We start from the raw sequence: 19,323 nt of genomic DNA, 5'->3' as shown, positions 1-19,323 counted from the left end.
GACTATGCATATTCTCTTTCCTGAGGCTAGAATTGGTCACACACTTCCATCATTTTATAACGTTGTCAAGTGACTACTAAAATATACAGTTATGGTGGCAGATCTGAATTGTGGCTCTGCGTTTTGATGCAGTAAGATGAATGCACATGGTTCTCTGATAGAGGAACCCTTAAGGAAGTAGGAATATGTGTCGCTTAACTATAAATCAAGGGAAGAGCAGCTCATTTTTTCTAAACACACACATACACACATACACATTCCTGTGAGGTAGAGAGCTTTTGGTTGATAAAGACCAGACAGCCTCTAAGTAGCTTCTCTTATCATTATAGTTCCTCCGGTCTTCACTATGACTACGACTGCTCATTTGTAAGTGCGGGATGTTTCCGCGGGCTATGGCTTCATCTTTTGTTGCCCCCACTGTTTGCCATTCAGTTTATGGGGCCCACACACACACACACACACACGCGCACACACACACACATACACACACACACACACACACACACACACACACACACACACATCCACGGATCCCTCTCTCTCTTTTATTATGGGAATTCCAGGCACATGTGAGTAAAGCAGTGAGGCAGTCCAGATACCCCTCCCCCTCCAACCGGCATCCCCTCATTCTCATGGATTTCTCATGGGGCTAAAGTAGACGAAATGTGGGGAGGAGGAGGGGGAGGAGGAGGAGGAGGGAAAGAAGGAGAAGGAGGAGATGAAGGGAAGGAGAGCTAGGCTAATTCATCAATAATCTTTACCTAATCCCTCCCTCTCCCCTTCTCCCTCTCACTCTCTTACTCTCTCTCGCTCTGCCTGGAGGCATTCAAGCAATACATCCACCCCCCGCCCCAACTCTCTCACACACACACACACTCACTCACACACTCCCAGCCCTTATACACACACTTCCATGCACACACATATGAGTCTGCCTGAACACGTCCAGAGGGAGAGGATGAATCAAGCTGGAGAGTGTTATTTCTTTCGCCTCCATGTGTGTGTCGGTGTGTGTCTGTGTGTGTGTGGTTTAAGTCGAGTTCTCTGAGGGCTGTGTGTCTTAGCTCTGACCGCGAGCTAAAATGGTGATTATAGACTAGAGACTAGGTGTGGCAAGATGGGGCGGTGTCAAAGGCTTTGTCTATAGTTCCCGTACAGCCCACCAACCGGGAGGAGGCTCTGCCTGTCTATCAGAGTCTGTCCTGGAGCCATGCTCAGTCTGGGATTGAAAGAGCTGCTGCGTGGGTCTGAACTACTCTTAAACCAAGACCTAAGCCACGGAGAATTAGATAAGCACAAGTTCAAGAAGCTCGGTGGAACCTTTGTAGCCAGCAACAAGAACATGACCAAGTGAAGAACTGCTGGAGTCTATTGCTGTTTTTTCTTTTTTTCATCCTCATTTATTCTTCTTTTGCAATACATGACAAAGATTTTCTTAAGAGGAACCAAAAAAGGATCCAAACTTCTGTGGAGTACTCACTGAGTAACACAACCTTTTGAAGAGGCTTTCCTTTTTGGGAATTCAAAAAAAAAAAGATCCTCATTTTTCCAGATTTAAAGGATGCGATTTCAATGATAAAACTATTTGGAATATGGGACTTTTAATCTATGATTTGGACCATGGGGACAGGCAACTATGTTTTTGTACTCAGCTCTGGGTAATTTTGATAAGTATGTCACATTTATTCTGTTTGTTCTGTGATGATTTTGCCCTATTTCGATTTCAGTGTAGTTACTTAGTTGTTAAACTATGTTGACTTGTTTTTCTCAACAAGTGCAGTAAAGTACATTGAATAACAATGTACCAGTGTTCAAATACAAACACAAAGATTATTTTTTTCCCCATTTTCCCTATTTTGAATATTTGTTTCTATTTGTGATTTTTGCATTTTGGTCATTTTGTATAGATTTGAAAGAATTTTGGGTGTGTATGTGTTCCAGTCTGGATTGGTGAACAAATACTGATTGGCGACAAATACTGCTTGGATGTGTTACGTCTTAGAAAAATATCACTTGCATTGCACCGCGTTAATGTGAACATGTCTCTTTGGATAGCATGTGCTCTGGATGCTTGACATGTATTGACCAGTTATCATCTGAATAGTGTATCTTGACTTCCTCACATCTGCCCTTGTACTGAGACTGAGAGGAGCAGACCTCTATGACTTCCTGCTTATACCTCCATTTATTCTTTACTTTCATTGACCCCTCGTCTTTGCATCTTTTTCTTGGTCACACTTTGTAATTCTTATTTATTTTCATTCCTGTCAAAGTTAGTGATAAAAATCAAAACTTCTTTCTTCTCCTTCTTTTCACAGCTCTTGCAGGTGAAATCTCCCCAACCAGCTCAGATGCCCTCCTCAGTTCGTCTGCGATGACGGCCAGTCCTTCACCACCCAATGTGTACCTGCCCGCCAACTTCAAAATGTCCAATGCACAGCTGGCTTTCTTTCTGCGGGAGGCCCAGATCACAGGACAAACAGTTGGCGGCAGCAGTAAGAGCAGTCCCAGCACTGGACACCCGCTGCAGCGCTCTGAGAGTTTTGTGGTTTTCCAGACAAAAGACCTCCCTGCCATTAACATAAGCTTTGGGCCTTTTGCCCGGGACCAGGCCCTGTCCAAGGAGTTGCTCCAGCCAACCAGTCCACTGGATATTCCCGGCCAGCTGACAGTCAACTGGAAAGTGCGAGCCTTCATTGTCCAGGCGCGGGTCTTCTCCAACAACCCCACTGTCCAGGTGTTTTTCTACATTGCTGGCCGCGACTGGGATGACTTCAAGGCTCAGGACAAGCTGCCCTGCGTCCGCCTGCACGCCTTTCGAGATGTGCGTGAAATTAAAACCTCCTGTCGTATGAAAGGCAACCTGGCGCAGTGCTTGGCCCAGCTGGATCTGCCTCCATCCTGGTTTAACACCAACGTGGCTCCACTGGGTCGCAGGAAAGGCTCCAGTGATGGGCTCTTGGATGGGCTAACCAGTGAGACCTTGCAGGCTGAACTCTACTACACACTCCATGAGCCTAATCTGGAGGGGGAGTGCAGTGAGGGTTCAGGTCACAGGGCTGGTGGTGTTTCCAGGGGAGAACCTCTGTCACAGCACCCCCTGCTGCGCATCGGAAGCATCAGCCTGTACCAGGCCAGTCAAGAGCAGCTGCTGGTGGACAAGCAGTTAGACAAGAACATGTTCCTCAGGCTGCCCGAGAAGCCCCTTAAGCCTGGAGAGACCCTCAAAATCTTCCTGTACTTGATGCCAAACTCCACTGTTGAACAGTTCACCCTCAAGTAAGTCCTTGAAAGTGTAATCTGATAACATAGTGGCTGTGGTCTGATTCCTTCCAGATTCTTTCTGTTTCCACCCTGAATGTCACATTTAAATGTGTTTACTTTCACATATGTACCTGTTTACATGCAAAGCAGCAGCTCAGTCTGTGAATTTTCCCTCTTAGATGCAATCATGTACGAAATAATTATTTATGTATAGATTAGTTGCATACTTCCCAGTAGACCAGAGCCAACATAAGTCATTTCCTCCCTGTCATAAATTGTAGGCTTATGTCTCCCTTTATAATTATGCTCACATGTAATAGCCTGCAATTTGTCCAAGGTTTACACTTAAGGCAGTAAGACAAAGCATGTCGTAAGTAAGGCATGTAAACAAATCTACGCAGTGTGAATGCATGCATCTTGTGAAGTCCCCATTAGACAGGCTTATAAGACATGTAGGATTTTCTTGTCCAAATAGCCCTCCATTAATGGAACAATTATCATGGCATTGAATGTCTTCATTACAGGCTTCATAATCAGCCTAATTCAAAACAGCATAATTAGATAAAGGTTTTTACATAACCTCAAAATTAATTGCAGCATTTTTGTGATAGCATGAGATCACGGTGTGCATGTAAGTGTGGCCAACATTATGTAATCCCGTTCCATGCAATAATCTCTGTCTTGGTCTTTCATGCACGTGAGTTGCAATGCCATTTACTCTCATTTTAGGTCTAAACAGCCAAATGAGCATGTAATCACATATTTCATCCTTCTCATTAATGTCTCCTTTACTGAGCCAAGTCATGTGCCAGCAGTAATTACAGTCAGGTAAAGTAAAGAGAAGAGGACAGGGTTAAAACGTAGCAGCACTATAGGTTCACCTTTTTGAAGTGGTGGCTTAACATCCAGAGATGCCTTTTTCTCTCAGGACAGGACTGTATGAATAATTTGCAGTGAACTGCTGCTCAAAGCAGTTTGTGTATAAAAGCACAAGGTCTATGCTGTTTGACCAGATAATGGTTGTGGATCACATATTGAAATGCCCTCTTACAGTACCCCATGGTATTTCATGCTCATGCAGTATTACTGTAGCAGAGAACAAACTGAATCCACAATGTGGGCGCCAATATTAGCATCATTTATTTTTCATCATTTTTTGCACAGATGTTGAGCACATACTAATGATACCTATATCTGTATACTGTCCAACAGCCTTTGTTCATTTTTAATTTTTTACATGCCAGTCAAAGTTAAGATATGCCCAAAAAAATGGTAATGTATGAAACTTGCATTTTTTAAACTGCAGTTTAAATCTTTGAGCATAACATCAAATTCTATAACATATTCATCTCCATTATGAACTATGAAATAGCATTTAATGGGTTAAATTGAACACCTTTAGAACTGAAATAAAAGGAATGATTGTATGTTTATGGGAGTCGGGACTTTACCTACTACTTCATCATTATTATGACACCAACATGTTTCAGCTTGTGGCCTTCATAGGGGTGATGGTGTCGACAGTGGAAAGATGACACAACACACAGGCCTTGTTCTTGTAACCATAAATGATGCTTGAGTTTTGACCTCTTTTGAATTTAGATAGGAGATCATACTCATATTGCCAGTGCATTATACATTTCTTAATTTTATTGGCACGTAAATGGAAAATCCCCTCAAATTAAAATAATAGAATTGAATCTGGGTACAAGCATCTAGAAATAATCTGTATCTTCTTAGGTGTTTTAGTTAGATTTACTATGTGTTTACTATGCGTTTAGGACTAGTTAATACCAACATAGTTTGATTTGCTTCCGTTTTTATACTTTAATCGATATACTACACATTGATTGAATATATCTGTATACTGGAGTATTTCCAGGGCCAGAATAACCTGCTGGGGGGGCCCAAGGCAAAAATGAGCTATGCCAATGACTGAGGAAACATAAGGCTCAGCTCTGTTCTCTCGTCTCTGCATTTCTTTACAGAACTCAGATGTCAACATAATATTCCGGGTTAAAGAATAAAAGATTATTTGCACTTGACAAACATTGAGGAAGGTCGTTTTTTCTGGTTGTAGGCATGAAGGCAGCTGGAAACGTGACTCAGGACCAATGATGAATCACACTGTTAATATGATTGTTGTAATCTTAACAGAATCTCTTACACACCTTTTAGAGATTTTCAGATTCTGTTATTCATTAATCACTACCAAAAAGAAAATCTGCCTTAAGAAATAGTGCATTAATAGTAAATCAGATTAGATGCCAAGCATCCGTTCACTTTTTTGTATTTTTAATGAAACCTGTTAGATTTCATAGACAGGTTTTTGAACAACTCAACATGTACACATATGACTGAAATTACATTTCTTTAGATACAACAGTGCTGTTTTTTTCTAAATGTTGGCAATAGTGAGCTTTTCCAGTCAACATTTAAAATAACATTTGAAATAATTATCTCTCTTAGCCCATGATAAAACTCTAAAAACAACTTCATAAAAGCTTGATGATGGATTTGTGAATACAGAGTCTACCTATACATTCACTCTGGTTAGACATTTTTTTTTACTATTCCTTTGGCCACAGCAGTTTACACAAAAAAAATGCATTGAACAATGATCAGTTTTTGTGTTACCATCCGAAAAAATTAGGAATCGGTTCATGCAATACTTTGTAGTGAAATTATATCTTACAAAGAGCACTTCAAAGCACAGTGTCACCCTAAAAACATGGTTGTCTAGTGTAATAACTACTAACTAAAACTAATGATTTGGTATGAGAAATGTATTAGATATGATCTTTTTAAAGCCAGAGTAATTCACAGAGTTTACTGGTACCAAAGACTTGTATATAATTTCATGAATAATCAACAAAATGAGTCTTGACTGTGGAGTGATGTGATAATAATGCCAACAGCACTTCGTTTATTGCAAATAATAGACATCAGAATGCATTCATTGGAAGAATTAAGGCCCTAACAACACAACAAAATTATAATAATGACTTTATTTGTATAGCACATTTCATGCAACAATGGAGCCCAAAGTGCTTTACAAAACAAGCTCAAAAACAAAGTTAGGCAAAAAACTAAAATGAAAGTAAATAAGTAAACAATCAGTAAAAAAGTTTAATCACAGCATGATACAACATTAAAATAGATAACAATAAAGGTAGCCCACATTAAAAAGATACTGTAGGTCTTTAGGAAGTTTGCTGTTCTAAGATCCAAGAGGAGTTTGTTCCACAGTTTAGAAGAAAGACAGTTAAAGCTTAAGCAGCCACTGTAACTCTTATTCAGAAAAGCTGAACTAAAGGCCACACTGGCCCATTTGCCACTTGTTGATTTACTTGTTGAACCCGCCATTGTGTCCACAGCAGTAGTATGTGAAGAAAGTAAGCAACACATTCAGGGCGTCAGTAGGGTCATGAGGTTTGCTGAAATCTAAAATGAATGTATTAAAGAATTCTTTGGAGTTGGGTTTTGTGTGTATACTTAAAGGTCACTTCTTGTAGCCAGACTAGAGTGTTAACCATCCATTATCAAAGTCCCAACCCTCAGGAATCCCAAGCATTTGTCTTTACGCCGCCAGAGCAGTATTTACACCCCCCTCTGTAAAAATGCCTGATCTAGTGTCAGTCATGATATTATATTCTCATAAAGTCCTACATACAGTAGCATACAGTCTCTGCCTGACTGTGTTCTTCACTTCTATTGATGTACTCATTCATCATAAATCTAGATTACAAAATAGTTTCATTAAGTCAGGGAAAAGAGCGTCTGTGGGAGTCTCTCAGTCAGGACATGGTGTGACAAAGTTACAGCAAGGCTTTGTAGTACGAGGGGGAGGCTTTGTCATTTCCCCTGCCTCTTGAAACATTTAGCTGACCATGCTGGCATCCATACACCACTGCAATTCTTAGGCAGGCTGACTCTCTGGGTCCCTTGCAGGGATGCAAATGAGGAGTGATAAAACAGGAGAGTTAAAAAAGAGATGGGACAGGGAGAAGAAAACCCAGTTTTTAAAGATGCATCAGAAGGCCTCCGCTTCCTCCTTTGACTACCCCTTTGACTCTGTCGTTCCTTTCAATTTTACTCCTTTTCAGTCATCCAGCTTTGAAGATGTTGACTTGTTATTGTCGATGATGGCATGCTGGGAAGTCAAGGGACAGAACTTGGCCACTTATGGAATCTTCCCTTGTTTCCTGCAGCCACACTAGCAGTAAAACCTACACTGTGTGCACCTGCATGAGTGCATGTCATGCAATAAGAAGAGAGGTAGCGGTGTGACAAACTTGGTAACTATGGCAATACAATAATAATATGTGTGACTGGCTGTATCTAATGTTATCTAGCATGCTGTGTTTGTCATGGAGCAGACTGATATTGCATTTCTGGATGAGTTTCCTTTGCATTTTAAAAGTCTTTAATCATCTGCAGGATTTCCACACATTGTAAATAAATATTTTTCTTAGTCTCTGTCACAGATTTATATGCAAACACAACAGTGATTCCATCAATGCCCAGCTGATGAAATCTACTCCACCTTTCGTCATGTAGTTATTTTACAGGAAAGGTCTGGTGGTGGATAGAAAGTGATGTATCTCATAGTGCATTCATGGTTAGTTTGGAATAAATTTAGTTACATTTAAAAAAAATATTGTGTCACAGCACTGGATAAACTAATTATGTGATCCCCGAGTAATGTAGTGCCAAAAGAAAATGGCATTGAGTTTTTAACTGCATGGCTTACACCAAAATAGCTGGTGAAATATCAAGTATCCCACAGTGTACCATTTACACTGAACTATGATTTTTGGTGGTAAATGGTTTCAAGTCCTGGGTAGAATCATGAGCAGTGGTTGAAGTTATCTAGGGAATATTGTCATTATGAAACCAACTATAGATAATGGTTCACACTTTTTTTTTTTCAATATTACTACATATTTTATTGGTAGAGATGGATTCACAGACTGATCTCAGGGCCTCTTTTAGCCCATTGTTTTTTGTTTTCCAGTCAGCTCTCATTAGCCTTATTTCCACCTGCAGTAGGCAGCAGTTTTCAACATAAAGCAACCAACCAAATAGCACACAAACAAGGTTAATGATTAGCTCTTTTTCTCTTTTCTCAGGACCAAAGTAGAGCAAAAAAACAACAAAAACAAACAAACTGATTTTAAAAAAGTCTAATAATGCAGCTCCATGGAGTCGTAAAATGATGGCTGTAATGTTGAGTTTCAAAACTGGTCAAACAATATTTTCACCCCTACAATTCCATATTCTGATCTTGAATAGAAACACTCAGACAATAATAAAGAAAAAGCTTTCAAATCTCAGTTAATTCCAAAATATATATAATATATATCTTTTTTTATTCTGCTGTCACTCCAAGCTCTTGGGGCTATCTGTCAGCCTCAAGGACAAGTAATCAATTTTCCCTCAAAATATAAAGCTTTGGCCAATAAATTATTCAAATGCCTGTACAGTCATTTCTCATCACTGAGCATCAGTTCTACAGATGCATTTACTAAAATCTGTCTCCCAATGCACTTTATTCTCCCAGTGTCTCCCAATTTATTGTCAAAAGCTTTCTGATTGGCTAGAGGCCCAGCAGGGGTACATGGGAGGAAACCTGTTGTAACGAGTCATAGAAAGACCTCTTCATAAAGACTGAGTGGTCCAACATAAGGCTTTTCCTTGGAGCTCATACACATACAGTGACACAGAAGTTCATTTTAATGAGCCAAAACTGCAATGTCTGCTGCTTTACAATCTGTCAGATCATTAAAAAGTTACTGGGTAAAGCATATGTGTTGGCGCACCATGTGGCACAACATGCGCTTTCACCCCTGTATCAGTTATAGGGTGCCATCTGTGAACATCATAGTCAGGTTATAAGTAAGTTTTTATTTCAACGCACTTACAAAAACAGACACTAACTACCATCATTGGTAATGAAATGATAATTATTTCAACTTTTACTAGAACTAACCTCGCTGTGCCAAAGAGCTGCAGCTGGTAGGCAGCCAGAAACGTTGTGCTCATTCATATGGAGACTCGGTTGCTGGATTTCAAAGGTTCGTGTAAATAGCTTAACCTGAATAAGGCTTTAAACAGCAGCTAGGTCACTGCATGCAATTTAGTCAGTGATGAGCTGCCAATTTAGATTTTGGTGACTCATTGAGATTTTTGCTGAAGTAAACAGGGTTTCGTTGGAAGTACTCACACATGAACTATATTTATATTATGCTCATCAATGTGCATGGTACAAGACTCTTGGAAACAGTGTAGTACGTCAGAGCCTTGGGTACAACATGCGGTATTCAAATGCCCTGGCTCCAAATAAAGGCTTGAGGAGAGAAGGCGTAGTGGATGCCAGGGAGAGTGACCCACATTCAGCAGTAGTGGCTTCATCCCCGGCAGCTAGATGGTAGCTTGCGCCTCATAGGGAACACAGCGACTTCCTGACCTCAGCCTCTGTTTCCTGCCAGCTCTGCGGTCTCTCTCCGCTGCGTGTCCCACATCTCATTGTTGCTGTCAGTGTCGGCTCATCTTTTCCCGATGCTTTGATGGGAAATGTCAGCACCTCTCGCCGTGAAGCGTGCACGCGTTCAGATCGTATGACTCGGGAAGTGATGCCACTGCCACGGGCCGTCTTGTCAGGACACATCGGGTGACACGGAGAACTGCTGTTTATCAGCACTCATCTCCGATAAAAGAGGAAGAGGTCAGGAGAGTGTTTCTCGCCTTAAAGTGTTTCCACTTTCACAATGATAAAATAAAAAGGAGTTTCTCCAATGCAGGCCATATTGGACTGCACCACTAATATTAGTGCCTCTACGCCTTTCTTTCTTCCTTTCTTTTCTTCTTCCTTTATTTTACTTATTGTCAAGGAAGTTATTGAAGGTCATGGACAGGAGTAGAAAGTATTTACCATCACAAACTTTGATGTATGTGGATCTCCTCTTTAAGGCCTTTGGCACAAATCACAAAAGTGGGATACACTGTATGTGCCAAGATTTTAATGAAACTGGCTGTTTTCCGTTCAAGTTAGTTTTTTAATGCCTAAAGAAAGTTGCCTGAGTCAGCTCTGCATGCCAGGTGAAATGCAGATATTGTTGTAAGTTTATTCCATTGCTTGGCTACCACTAAAGTAATTCAGCACTTTTCTAACCTTGAATAGGCAAGCTGAGTAACATTGTTTAGGTTTATCCGCTTGAGAGATTTTTAATTTAAACCCATATCTTTTGGGGGCTTTTTGGTGTGCTCAGCATGTCTTTGAGTGTTAGGCTGGTTTTGTATGAATGCCTTTTTAGTTTTTACTGAGACAAACAAACAGTGACCTAAGTACACCCAATTAAATTAGACATCCTGTTTAACTCAAACCAAACCCAGTGAGTTCATCTGGGTCAAGTATACAGCTGTAAAGCCATTAGGCATTTACACATGCTGTGTCTGCATATTCATGTCAGTACAGCCTTGTTATTATATTATTCACATTTGTTAACATAGTCAGCCAGGAGAGATCATTCTCATCTCAGTATCACATTTTCATCGGGGCACATACATTTCTGCACTTTTACCATGATCAGTCACGTATACTTCAGCTCTTATTCATTAACCTCATCAACCCGGCTGGACCCACAATGGAGAAAAAAAAATGTTCAAAGCCACAGAATTAATCCTAGAAAAGATCTCAAAGTTTCCAAAGAAGCCAAATATCAAGCTACACAATAGGAAAATGTGTAATAATGACATCAAGAAGAGAGCATAATCAGAGCTTTTTTCCCCAAATTAACCACTTAATCAAACTTGACTGAACTAGTTAACAGCGTTAATTGTGCTGGACCTTTGTGATGTGCTTAGGCTTTGTGTGAAAATAATTTCACATATGTTTTTTTTTCACCATACGTCACATGATTTAAAAACCGTATGTTTTGGGAGAAAATTGCAGTTTCATCCCTATCATCTATTCCCACTGCTAAGTATCTGTGTGAAGGTTTTTGTGTAGTGTAAATGGCTTTCATTAATCCTTTTAAATTAATTAATATGATGTAGAAATACTACCGGGTGCTGTTCAGTCAAACCCTCTGCTTGGTTCTTTTGCATCTATTTGGTTTTTAAACACTTTCATCCAGAGATAATCTTGGCAATGAAATTTCCGCCTCGCAGACATGTGCAGCATTATTTTGTCCATTCAGGTGCATTGGTCTAATGATTGCGGTAGTGTTTGAGCCACTGAAGCATGAAAACCTTCATTTAACACTCATTTCATTATATCAACTTCTTTGCTTCAATTTGCTGTACCCCTGATAGGGTTTTCTATATATAGTAAATCATTGATATGCTCACAAAGGTCTCATGCTTTTGGAAGTAAGTTGTTCAAATATCTGTGTCTTGACAGATGGATAAACACAAACAGACCCAAGGATTTTCAGTGCTTTTTTCTGCTTTTTTTCCAATTCATATTTGAATGTTGCCAGATCCCCTGCAGACTGTGTTAGTTTTAGAAAGACCCTGAGAGACAATTGAAAGAAGCTCAGAGCTCCTTATTTCCTTGGTCTGCCAGGTAATCAAACGAGCAGTTGTCAGGTGTAAAAATTGAGTTTTTCATTTGACTGCACATGCTTATGTTAACGTTTTCATCTTTGTATATTCATTTTTGTCACCAAGCGTGTTGGTTCTCTTTCCAAATAATATTCTATGTTTTCAGCTGGACAGGTTTATGCTGAGTGTTAGCGTCCCAGAAAATGTGTTTGGTTGTGTTGCAGCTGAAGGTGTGAAATACTGTGACGTCTCACCAGGAATGACGACCAACGCACTGTATTTATTTCTGTAGTTCAGTCCGTGTAATCTTTGACCTTTTTGTCTCGAATAGTCCTGATGATGGTGGCAGAGATGACAATGTAGGGAAAAGGATGATTTTATGAGACATCTTAATTATAATGTGTGACTCCAGAAGAAAAGGAGCATCTTACATGTGTTGAAAACAAGAACAAATGAAATAACAACTTGTCTACAACGACATTCTGTGCATATTTCTGACTTTGCGTTAACAATCAAACCCAATTCATGCCACCGTTTTCTGATGTACTTTAATTTTGATAACACATGGCTCTTATCATCATAATAAAAATTGTCAGGACACAATCTGAGGAAATAGAGGAGCAAAGTTACAAATCTTACGACAGATTAAAATTGAAGGTTAATTTATCTTGACCATCGGAGCAGATTATGATTCAACCAGGAACAAAATGTTGTCTCCTAATGGTTTAATAAAATATGTAGATACATTTTGAGACATGAGGTGTTAAGTCATCTCTGAAATGCCAATCTTACCAAAATATCTCCCAAGAGCAACTCACCCAGAAAGTCATAAGAAAATGTATTAATACATTTAAGTATCAGCAGAACTTTCGTCACTTTCACTCTGGAGCTGTGCCTCCACTATTAAAAAACTCACAAAATAAAAAATGGGATTCATGGCAGAGTAGAAGGATAGATACTGTCATATGAATTATCATGTCAAGTTTACCAGGAAGCACATTTGGAGCAAGTCTCTATGGGCAGATGAGTCAAAAGATGAACTTAAAAAAAAAAAAAATCTAAATGAGCTCTTAATACTCAGAAAGCCACAAATGTCCCTGATTAACAGCAGTTCTGCATGAAGAGTGGACCAAATTACCCCACGCGTCTGGGAGAAACTGATTAATTCATCAAGAAGTTTCTGGCTGCAGACAGTGCTGCTAAATGTGCTGTAATCAGTTATTGAGTTTAAGGAAGTCTCTGCTTTTTTTTTGACACAGCTATGAAATGGATGTTGCATAACTTTATTCAAGAAATAAACGAGAGGCAGAATGTGCTCACTCTCTGTTGCTTTTTTATCTAATAGCAGATTTCGGCTCATGATTGGATGACATTCCGTGAGGGAAATGCAATGTGGAATATCAGACGATGGGAAGATGTGTAGCTTGATAGGCAGGTAGTGAGGCATCTGTCCCGAGAGGTTATCATATTTCTCAGTCAGTATCACATTTCTGTCCCCCTTCCTTCTCTATTAGATCATTTTCTACTTGCACAAAGCAGCCCTCCTCCAACACACATAGCCTTATGTGGTTATCTTCAAAACCTTTAGGGGTTTAGGGGACAAGACTAAGATAAGCCATATTTTCCACTGCAGGCAGCCTCCATTTACCTGTCCCTCCCTTTTTCATGTTGTCAGAGACAGAAATTGGTGAGGTTTTATTACTATCTCTCCCTTCCTCCCTCCCTCTGTCTGCTTTTTTTATGATGCCTGCCAAGAGATTTGCCGAGCCAGTCTGTAGTAATAGACATGGCTCTACCCAGCGTGAAGAATTGTACTGCTCAGTAGGCTCCAGTTTCAAAGGGGGCAGTGGGGTGGAGACGTTGCATCTTCCCCCCACAGCTAACTTTTTGATTTTAATGATGTTCTCTCTGTCTTGAGTGAGCATTCGTTGCAGCTATTATTTGCAAAGTTGAACAAATCCTGTACACAAAGATCAAGAGATGCACTATTTTCTGATTCCTGAGAGCAAGACTCTTTTGGATCATATACAGTTGTGCAAAATATTGGGACATGAAGTAATTGAGGGGTTATTTGACGAGAAGAACAAAGTTAAAGCTTTTACTTTGTATTGATCCAAAAAGAACAAAAGTCCCATGTAATTTTAAGCTGTCCAAGATGTTAACACGGACCATTTGTGATGCGTTATGGAGTTAAAGCCTTGTATTCACTGTAAACACTGGATGGTTTGGAGTCACAACAGTGCTGAGAAGGAATGAAACAGAAGCTGGTTATAAGGCTTTATTTATGGCGGCCTCTTGAAGCCAGAGCCATGCTCTTCCATGCCGACAAAAATGCACCTTGGCAGAAGTTCTCTTCCTATTATGCAGCATAATGGCGGTAATGGTAAATGAATAATGGGTAGGATAATGCATTGTGAGCACAAGGGAAGCTGGCCAATCTCAATAGAAGAAATCTTGATGAAGTCACGAATGGGTTAATGCATATTCATAAAATATGGCCACCATCCAGGACTGCTAATCTAATGATTGTAAATGCATGAATTGGTTTTCCCACTCCCTTCTTGTGGCACAATTTGCATGATATTCCCAGTCACGTTTTTACCCACCACATTTCCATTTGAAACAGGCAATATTCATTCTAGCATCTGCAGTGATGTACTCGAGGGGCAGAGAGCTTTTAAGTCAATGTATGGCACTCCCTGCTTGCCAATATACTGTAGTATAGTGTTCAAGTATTTTGGCATGCAATCACAAGAAAAGTCATATTGCCTGAAATTAACATTTTCCTTCAGCTTGTTTTCACCATATCACAGAAATGGAAAAAGTCAATTACTTTTTGCCTGGTGGAATTTTATATCAAGTTGTCTTTCGGCCCAGAAATCTGGACATCCAGTTGGCACATAGACAGTTGAAGTCACACCGGGTCTTTTTAAGGGGAATTCTAAATGATGATCTACAATTATTATCTAGGAAGTGACACAGGCGGTATAACCTTTGACTGGCCAGGACACGGCTGGACTCCAAGCATCACTCTACAATATTTCCCAAGTGGACTAACCTGCAGCTGAAGGATAGGCCAGGCCCTGTTGCAAGAAATGCCAGACAAAGATAAATATCATTACACTATTGGGCTGCAGTGCTGTACTGTTTTTTCCATACACTCTCTGTGACAGCTCACCATGTGGTCATATACATACAGTATGCACATAATTGGGATGCATATACAGCCTGGTGCTTTCTCAGTCACATGTAGACCTTCACATGCAGACTCAGACTAAAATGGAGTGGTGCAGTTAGCTCCAAAATTAGTTCCTACTCTTAACTCATCAATTCACAATTCAAATAACACATTGATTTTGAGGTTAAAGAATCCTGCTGCTACTACTTGGTGTTATACTCCAAGTTAGTAGTTACTTTATTTCACAACCTGGAAACCACGTTTGAATTTGCACATTATTATGTATCAATAGAAGCTAATATTACAGCAGGACTTAACAATACAGTAAATCAAAGCTTCTCAACCTGTACAGGTAAGCCTCTTTTTTAGTGTCAATATTCCCATGAAACCTGCTTTAGAGAGTTGTCAAATTGTAATGAAAATGTTACAATGGCATGCAGCCTTGCAAGAATATCCCCATGGCTGGAATATATTTGCATGATTTACACCACAACAAAACAGATTATTTATCTCATACTAGCACTTTATGAAGCCCCTCACTTCAGCTATTGTCTCTATAAGGCCACCTACTGATGATCCGATGATGTTCTAGCTAAAATCCAACCCGAAATATATGATAAGAAAATGTGAACAACCTCAGTAACAATGACAACAGAACAGATGGTCGTTTCTGGTCATCACAAGGAGGAAGAGGAAACATTAGTAACAGAGTATTCAGAGCTCCCTTTTAGTGTATACCTAACATACACTTCCGACATCATAACAGTATCAGAATGAAAGGAAATCACAAAAAGCATGTAATGTCAATCTCAAATATATTTTATAATTAATCAAATTAACCACTCTTTTGAAATAGCCTTTGACCCAGTTTACCTACCATACAACCTCAAGGCTAAGAAGCTATGCCAAGATAATAAGTGCCTTTTTCCAATGGGAACCATTTTCTTTTGTAAACATAATGTATGCTGTAGTGGAGGGGGTTAAAGGGAGTTCAAAGGGAGTTACACAGTGTGATGCTTTTGGCCTCTGGCTATTGCTACTGTACCTCTTTAACAATGGCGGGGTGACGCATAACAACTGCAAATTGCATTTATATGCGGTCAGTATTATGTGTAGGAATTGTCTGATAGCATCCCAGGCTGCATGCTGGCTGTGCCCCCACCCACCTGCATTCTACCCCCACGCAGTGAAGCCCGGCTCTTCATACCACCATGTGTGAACCTTTTTCTTTCATCTTATTTCTTTGTTCTTCTCGGGGGAAGAGTGGGCTCCAGAGTGGAGGTTCCCGCTGTTGGGAGGTTGTTATGTTAGACTGATTTTAATTAGAATAATTTTGAGCACACTCCTCAAAACTGATGCCTCCAAGCAAACTAGGACATATTTGTTATGGCCATTTGCTGTGCCCTCCATGGCTCTTTAATGGCTGTTTAGCACTCCAGCCTCACAGCTCTGTGCCAAGTCATGAACCCTCACATTCAGATTGTCTTTTCTTTTACATTTAAAAGAAAGTGGGCAGTGCCTCCTAAAATCATTTGGTAGCATTGAATTGACCCAGCTTGAAATGGGCATACATGAAAGTTTTAATTTTTAAAGTAGTGTGTATGAAGTGGATTGGTAATATATCCAAGAAACATAATTCTCCTCGGTGCTTGGGGTTTTAAGGAGTGTGGTTGTCTGTGTTTATTCCTCTGTGGGAAGTGTTTTGTTTAAGAAAGCAATTCTTCTTGTTGTAGCACTAGAAAGCATCCTGCAGCAGTGGGACCGAGTGAGACAGATAAGTGTTGTTATTTCAGGCTCAGGCTTGAAGGCTTTTCTCTAATTTTTTTGTTCTTGAAGGAAAACTCCTTTCCACCCCCCACGCCCCACAAACTAGATTTTGTTTTTTGCAGTTTTGTCCATCATACTTATTAACTTCATTGCTAAGATCTTGGGATGCACAACAACTTTGACCTGCACCTGCTACAGTACGTCATGTTGTATGTCTCCTCTAAATATTTTAGATAATATCACTACTGTTGGGGCGTGTTAATTCATTGGCAGTGTGTTGTTGGTCAGTAAAATGTAGGACACATGTTGAAAAAATTAAACAAAACTTGCAATGTTTATTTCGAATATAATGTCTTATCTTGCTCACCCTGGATCATTATTGCCTTCCCTTTCATTGGCTGTGAGTGATTGGTAAGAAAGTTGCCGTTGGAACTTTTAACAACTTAGTATTTGTACTGACTGCAGTTAATTACTTCATCATCAAAATAGCCTCCATTAGTTCGCTTCCCACCCACAAAGCAACAGCTAAGGACCACAATAATCACTGAGTGTCACAGCCCACAGAGTGGAGGCTACGCTAAATGAATCTGACCCCTACCCAAGATTCGAAACATGGAAAGGTCTTGCATATTAAAGCAATCAACACAAGGGAAAACTGAGAAAAATGTGTTTTTTTTATATCAATAAACAATAAACAGCTTAATTAATCTATATGCACATGCACCCCCATACCTTCATTGCTTGATGAGTATTATGTTCTACAGTAGACATCTTGTGAGTATATATCAAGATAATTACTACACCATGGTCACAGAAAACCCTGCCTCTGATAGACTGGCTCATGTACGAGGTAACTTCAAATATGGTTCCTGTCAGTCAGCAGTTTCGTTCAAAATCACCTTTCAATCATAGTTTCATCATACATGAGGAACTTTCTACAAACACTCAAACTTTAAAAAAATAAAATAAACAAACTAAAAATCCGATTGTAGATTAAACAACAAACACAAAATCTGTGTATGACAATGTAAGCAGCTTCCCTTTGTTCTGTGCTTTTGCTATTAGATTAAGTACATTTGTTCCACTGTGTCCATTGTTTTCACCTGGACACCATATCATGCATTGGTGCTTATTTAAGTAATCGATACCCAACAAGATACAGTAGGTACCACAGTTTTACTGACTCCATTTTCCTTCACAGCATGTGCTGTAGCATGCCTTTCAAACCTACAGGGGAACAGCTTCAGTAAAAGTGACGTTTCAATCTCTTTTCATTATTTTATTATGAGGTCGTGTGGAGGTTCAGATTCTTACAAATATCACACAGCTTTGAAATTTGTGGTTCTCAGTAGGTCACTTAGGTCATTTTTAATAGTTAAGCAAACTAAACAACACAAATGTAAAACGTTGTCACTGAACTGCTGAAACATAACCTCCCGTTACAAGCATACTAATGTGGCAAACCAGCTACATTGCCTGCATCAAAAGTGTGTAGGTATACTGTCTGTTATATAAAAAGTTGTATGACACATGTAACCGAATATGAATCAAGAGTAAAACTATTTATATGCCATCTATGTAAACATGTAATCTATTGGATATATATATTACACTGTAATCTATTTATTGTAATCTATTAAATTGAGACTTTCAGTCCCATCTTCTCTTTCACCATTTCCTGTGAGAGGAGCAATTATCCTGAAGCCCTGTATTTCCACTAACTAACTACATACATGTTAACAGCGGGTGCACTTCATCTTCGGGCACATGTATCAATCCTAAATGTTTCATAATTGATAGAAAATCTATGTAATGGCAGTAATTATGAAATGTGATACTCCATAAATTCCTCTAGGGAAAAACCCTTCTGTCATGATCCCCCGCCCTCGACTCCACTCTATTTCCCTCACACGCAACCTGATTTGTCATTCACTTACACAGAACCTGCCACTGCTTTGGAAAGCTGATAGCGTAACTGTATTCACATCAACCCTTTAATCCTTTGAGAACCAGGTTTGAAGATCAGAATGAGTCATATTTTTTGCAGTGCAAAATCATTTTGACAAGAAAATCATCCAGTTGGCACGAGAGCGACTGATACTCCTTTCAGAAAATATATTTTTAGCTAGGTCTGCTGTGTAACTGAGCCAACATGATAGAGAGAGTCAAAAAGCTGAGTATAACAGCATAAAGCAGGATGAATCAAATCAGCAGCTTTTTACTTTTAAACCATAGTGTTTGTAGACTGCAAAGAATTAAATGCTCAAGGATTAATGTTGAAATACAAGAACACAACAATTAAGCAAGTGCATTAACCAAACCTAAAATGGTGACATTTCTTTTTCCCAAGTATACTTCAGTGAGTGTTTACTCTAAATGCATTTAAATATTACGCAAATACAGAACCACTCCAAAAGTAACATTTTCCTAAAGGGGTTTTCAACATCTGTTTAAAATCTTTAGTAATTCCATATAGATTATTTAGCATTGGATCACACAAAGATTTAAAAGGGGATCATTTTGTTTTCGTGTGATCCGATGATGTGGGATTATAAATTCAGAAATAT

The 19,323-nt window shown here is 39.5% G+C and overlaps 1 protein-coding gene across 1 annotated transcript in view; it reads left to right on the top strand.

Moving 5' to 3' along the window:
- The first annotated feature begins 1,592 nt into the window (after positions 1-1,592).
- Positions 1,593-19,323, top strand: part of tmem132e (transmembrane protein 132E) — a 115,602-nt gene continuing 97,871 nt past the window's right edge. Inside the window, exons 1-2 of the mRNA XM_062432828.1 lie at positions 1,593-1,671; positions 2,319-3,279. Coding sequence (XP_062288812.1) covers positions 1,593-1,671; positions 2,319-3,279 — 1,040 coding nt within the window. The remainder of the gene's footprint in view (positions 1,672-2,318; positions 3,280-19,323) is intronic.

This window comes from Scomber scombrus, chromosome 14, assembly GCF_963691925.1.
Source record: "Scomber scombrus chromosome 14, fScoSco1.1, whole genome shotgun sequence".
In the NCBI taxonomy this organism is placed as follows: Eukaryota; Metazoa; Chordata; class Actinopteri; order Scombriformes; family Scombridae; genus Scomber; species Scomber scombrus.
Note: the sequence above shows the minus strand (reverse complement) of the source record. Positions and strands in the feature narration are given on the sequence as shown.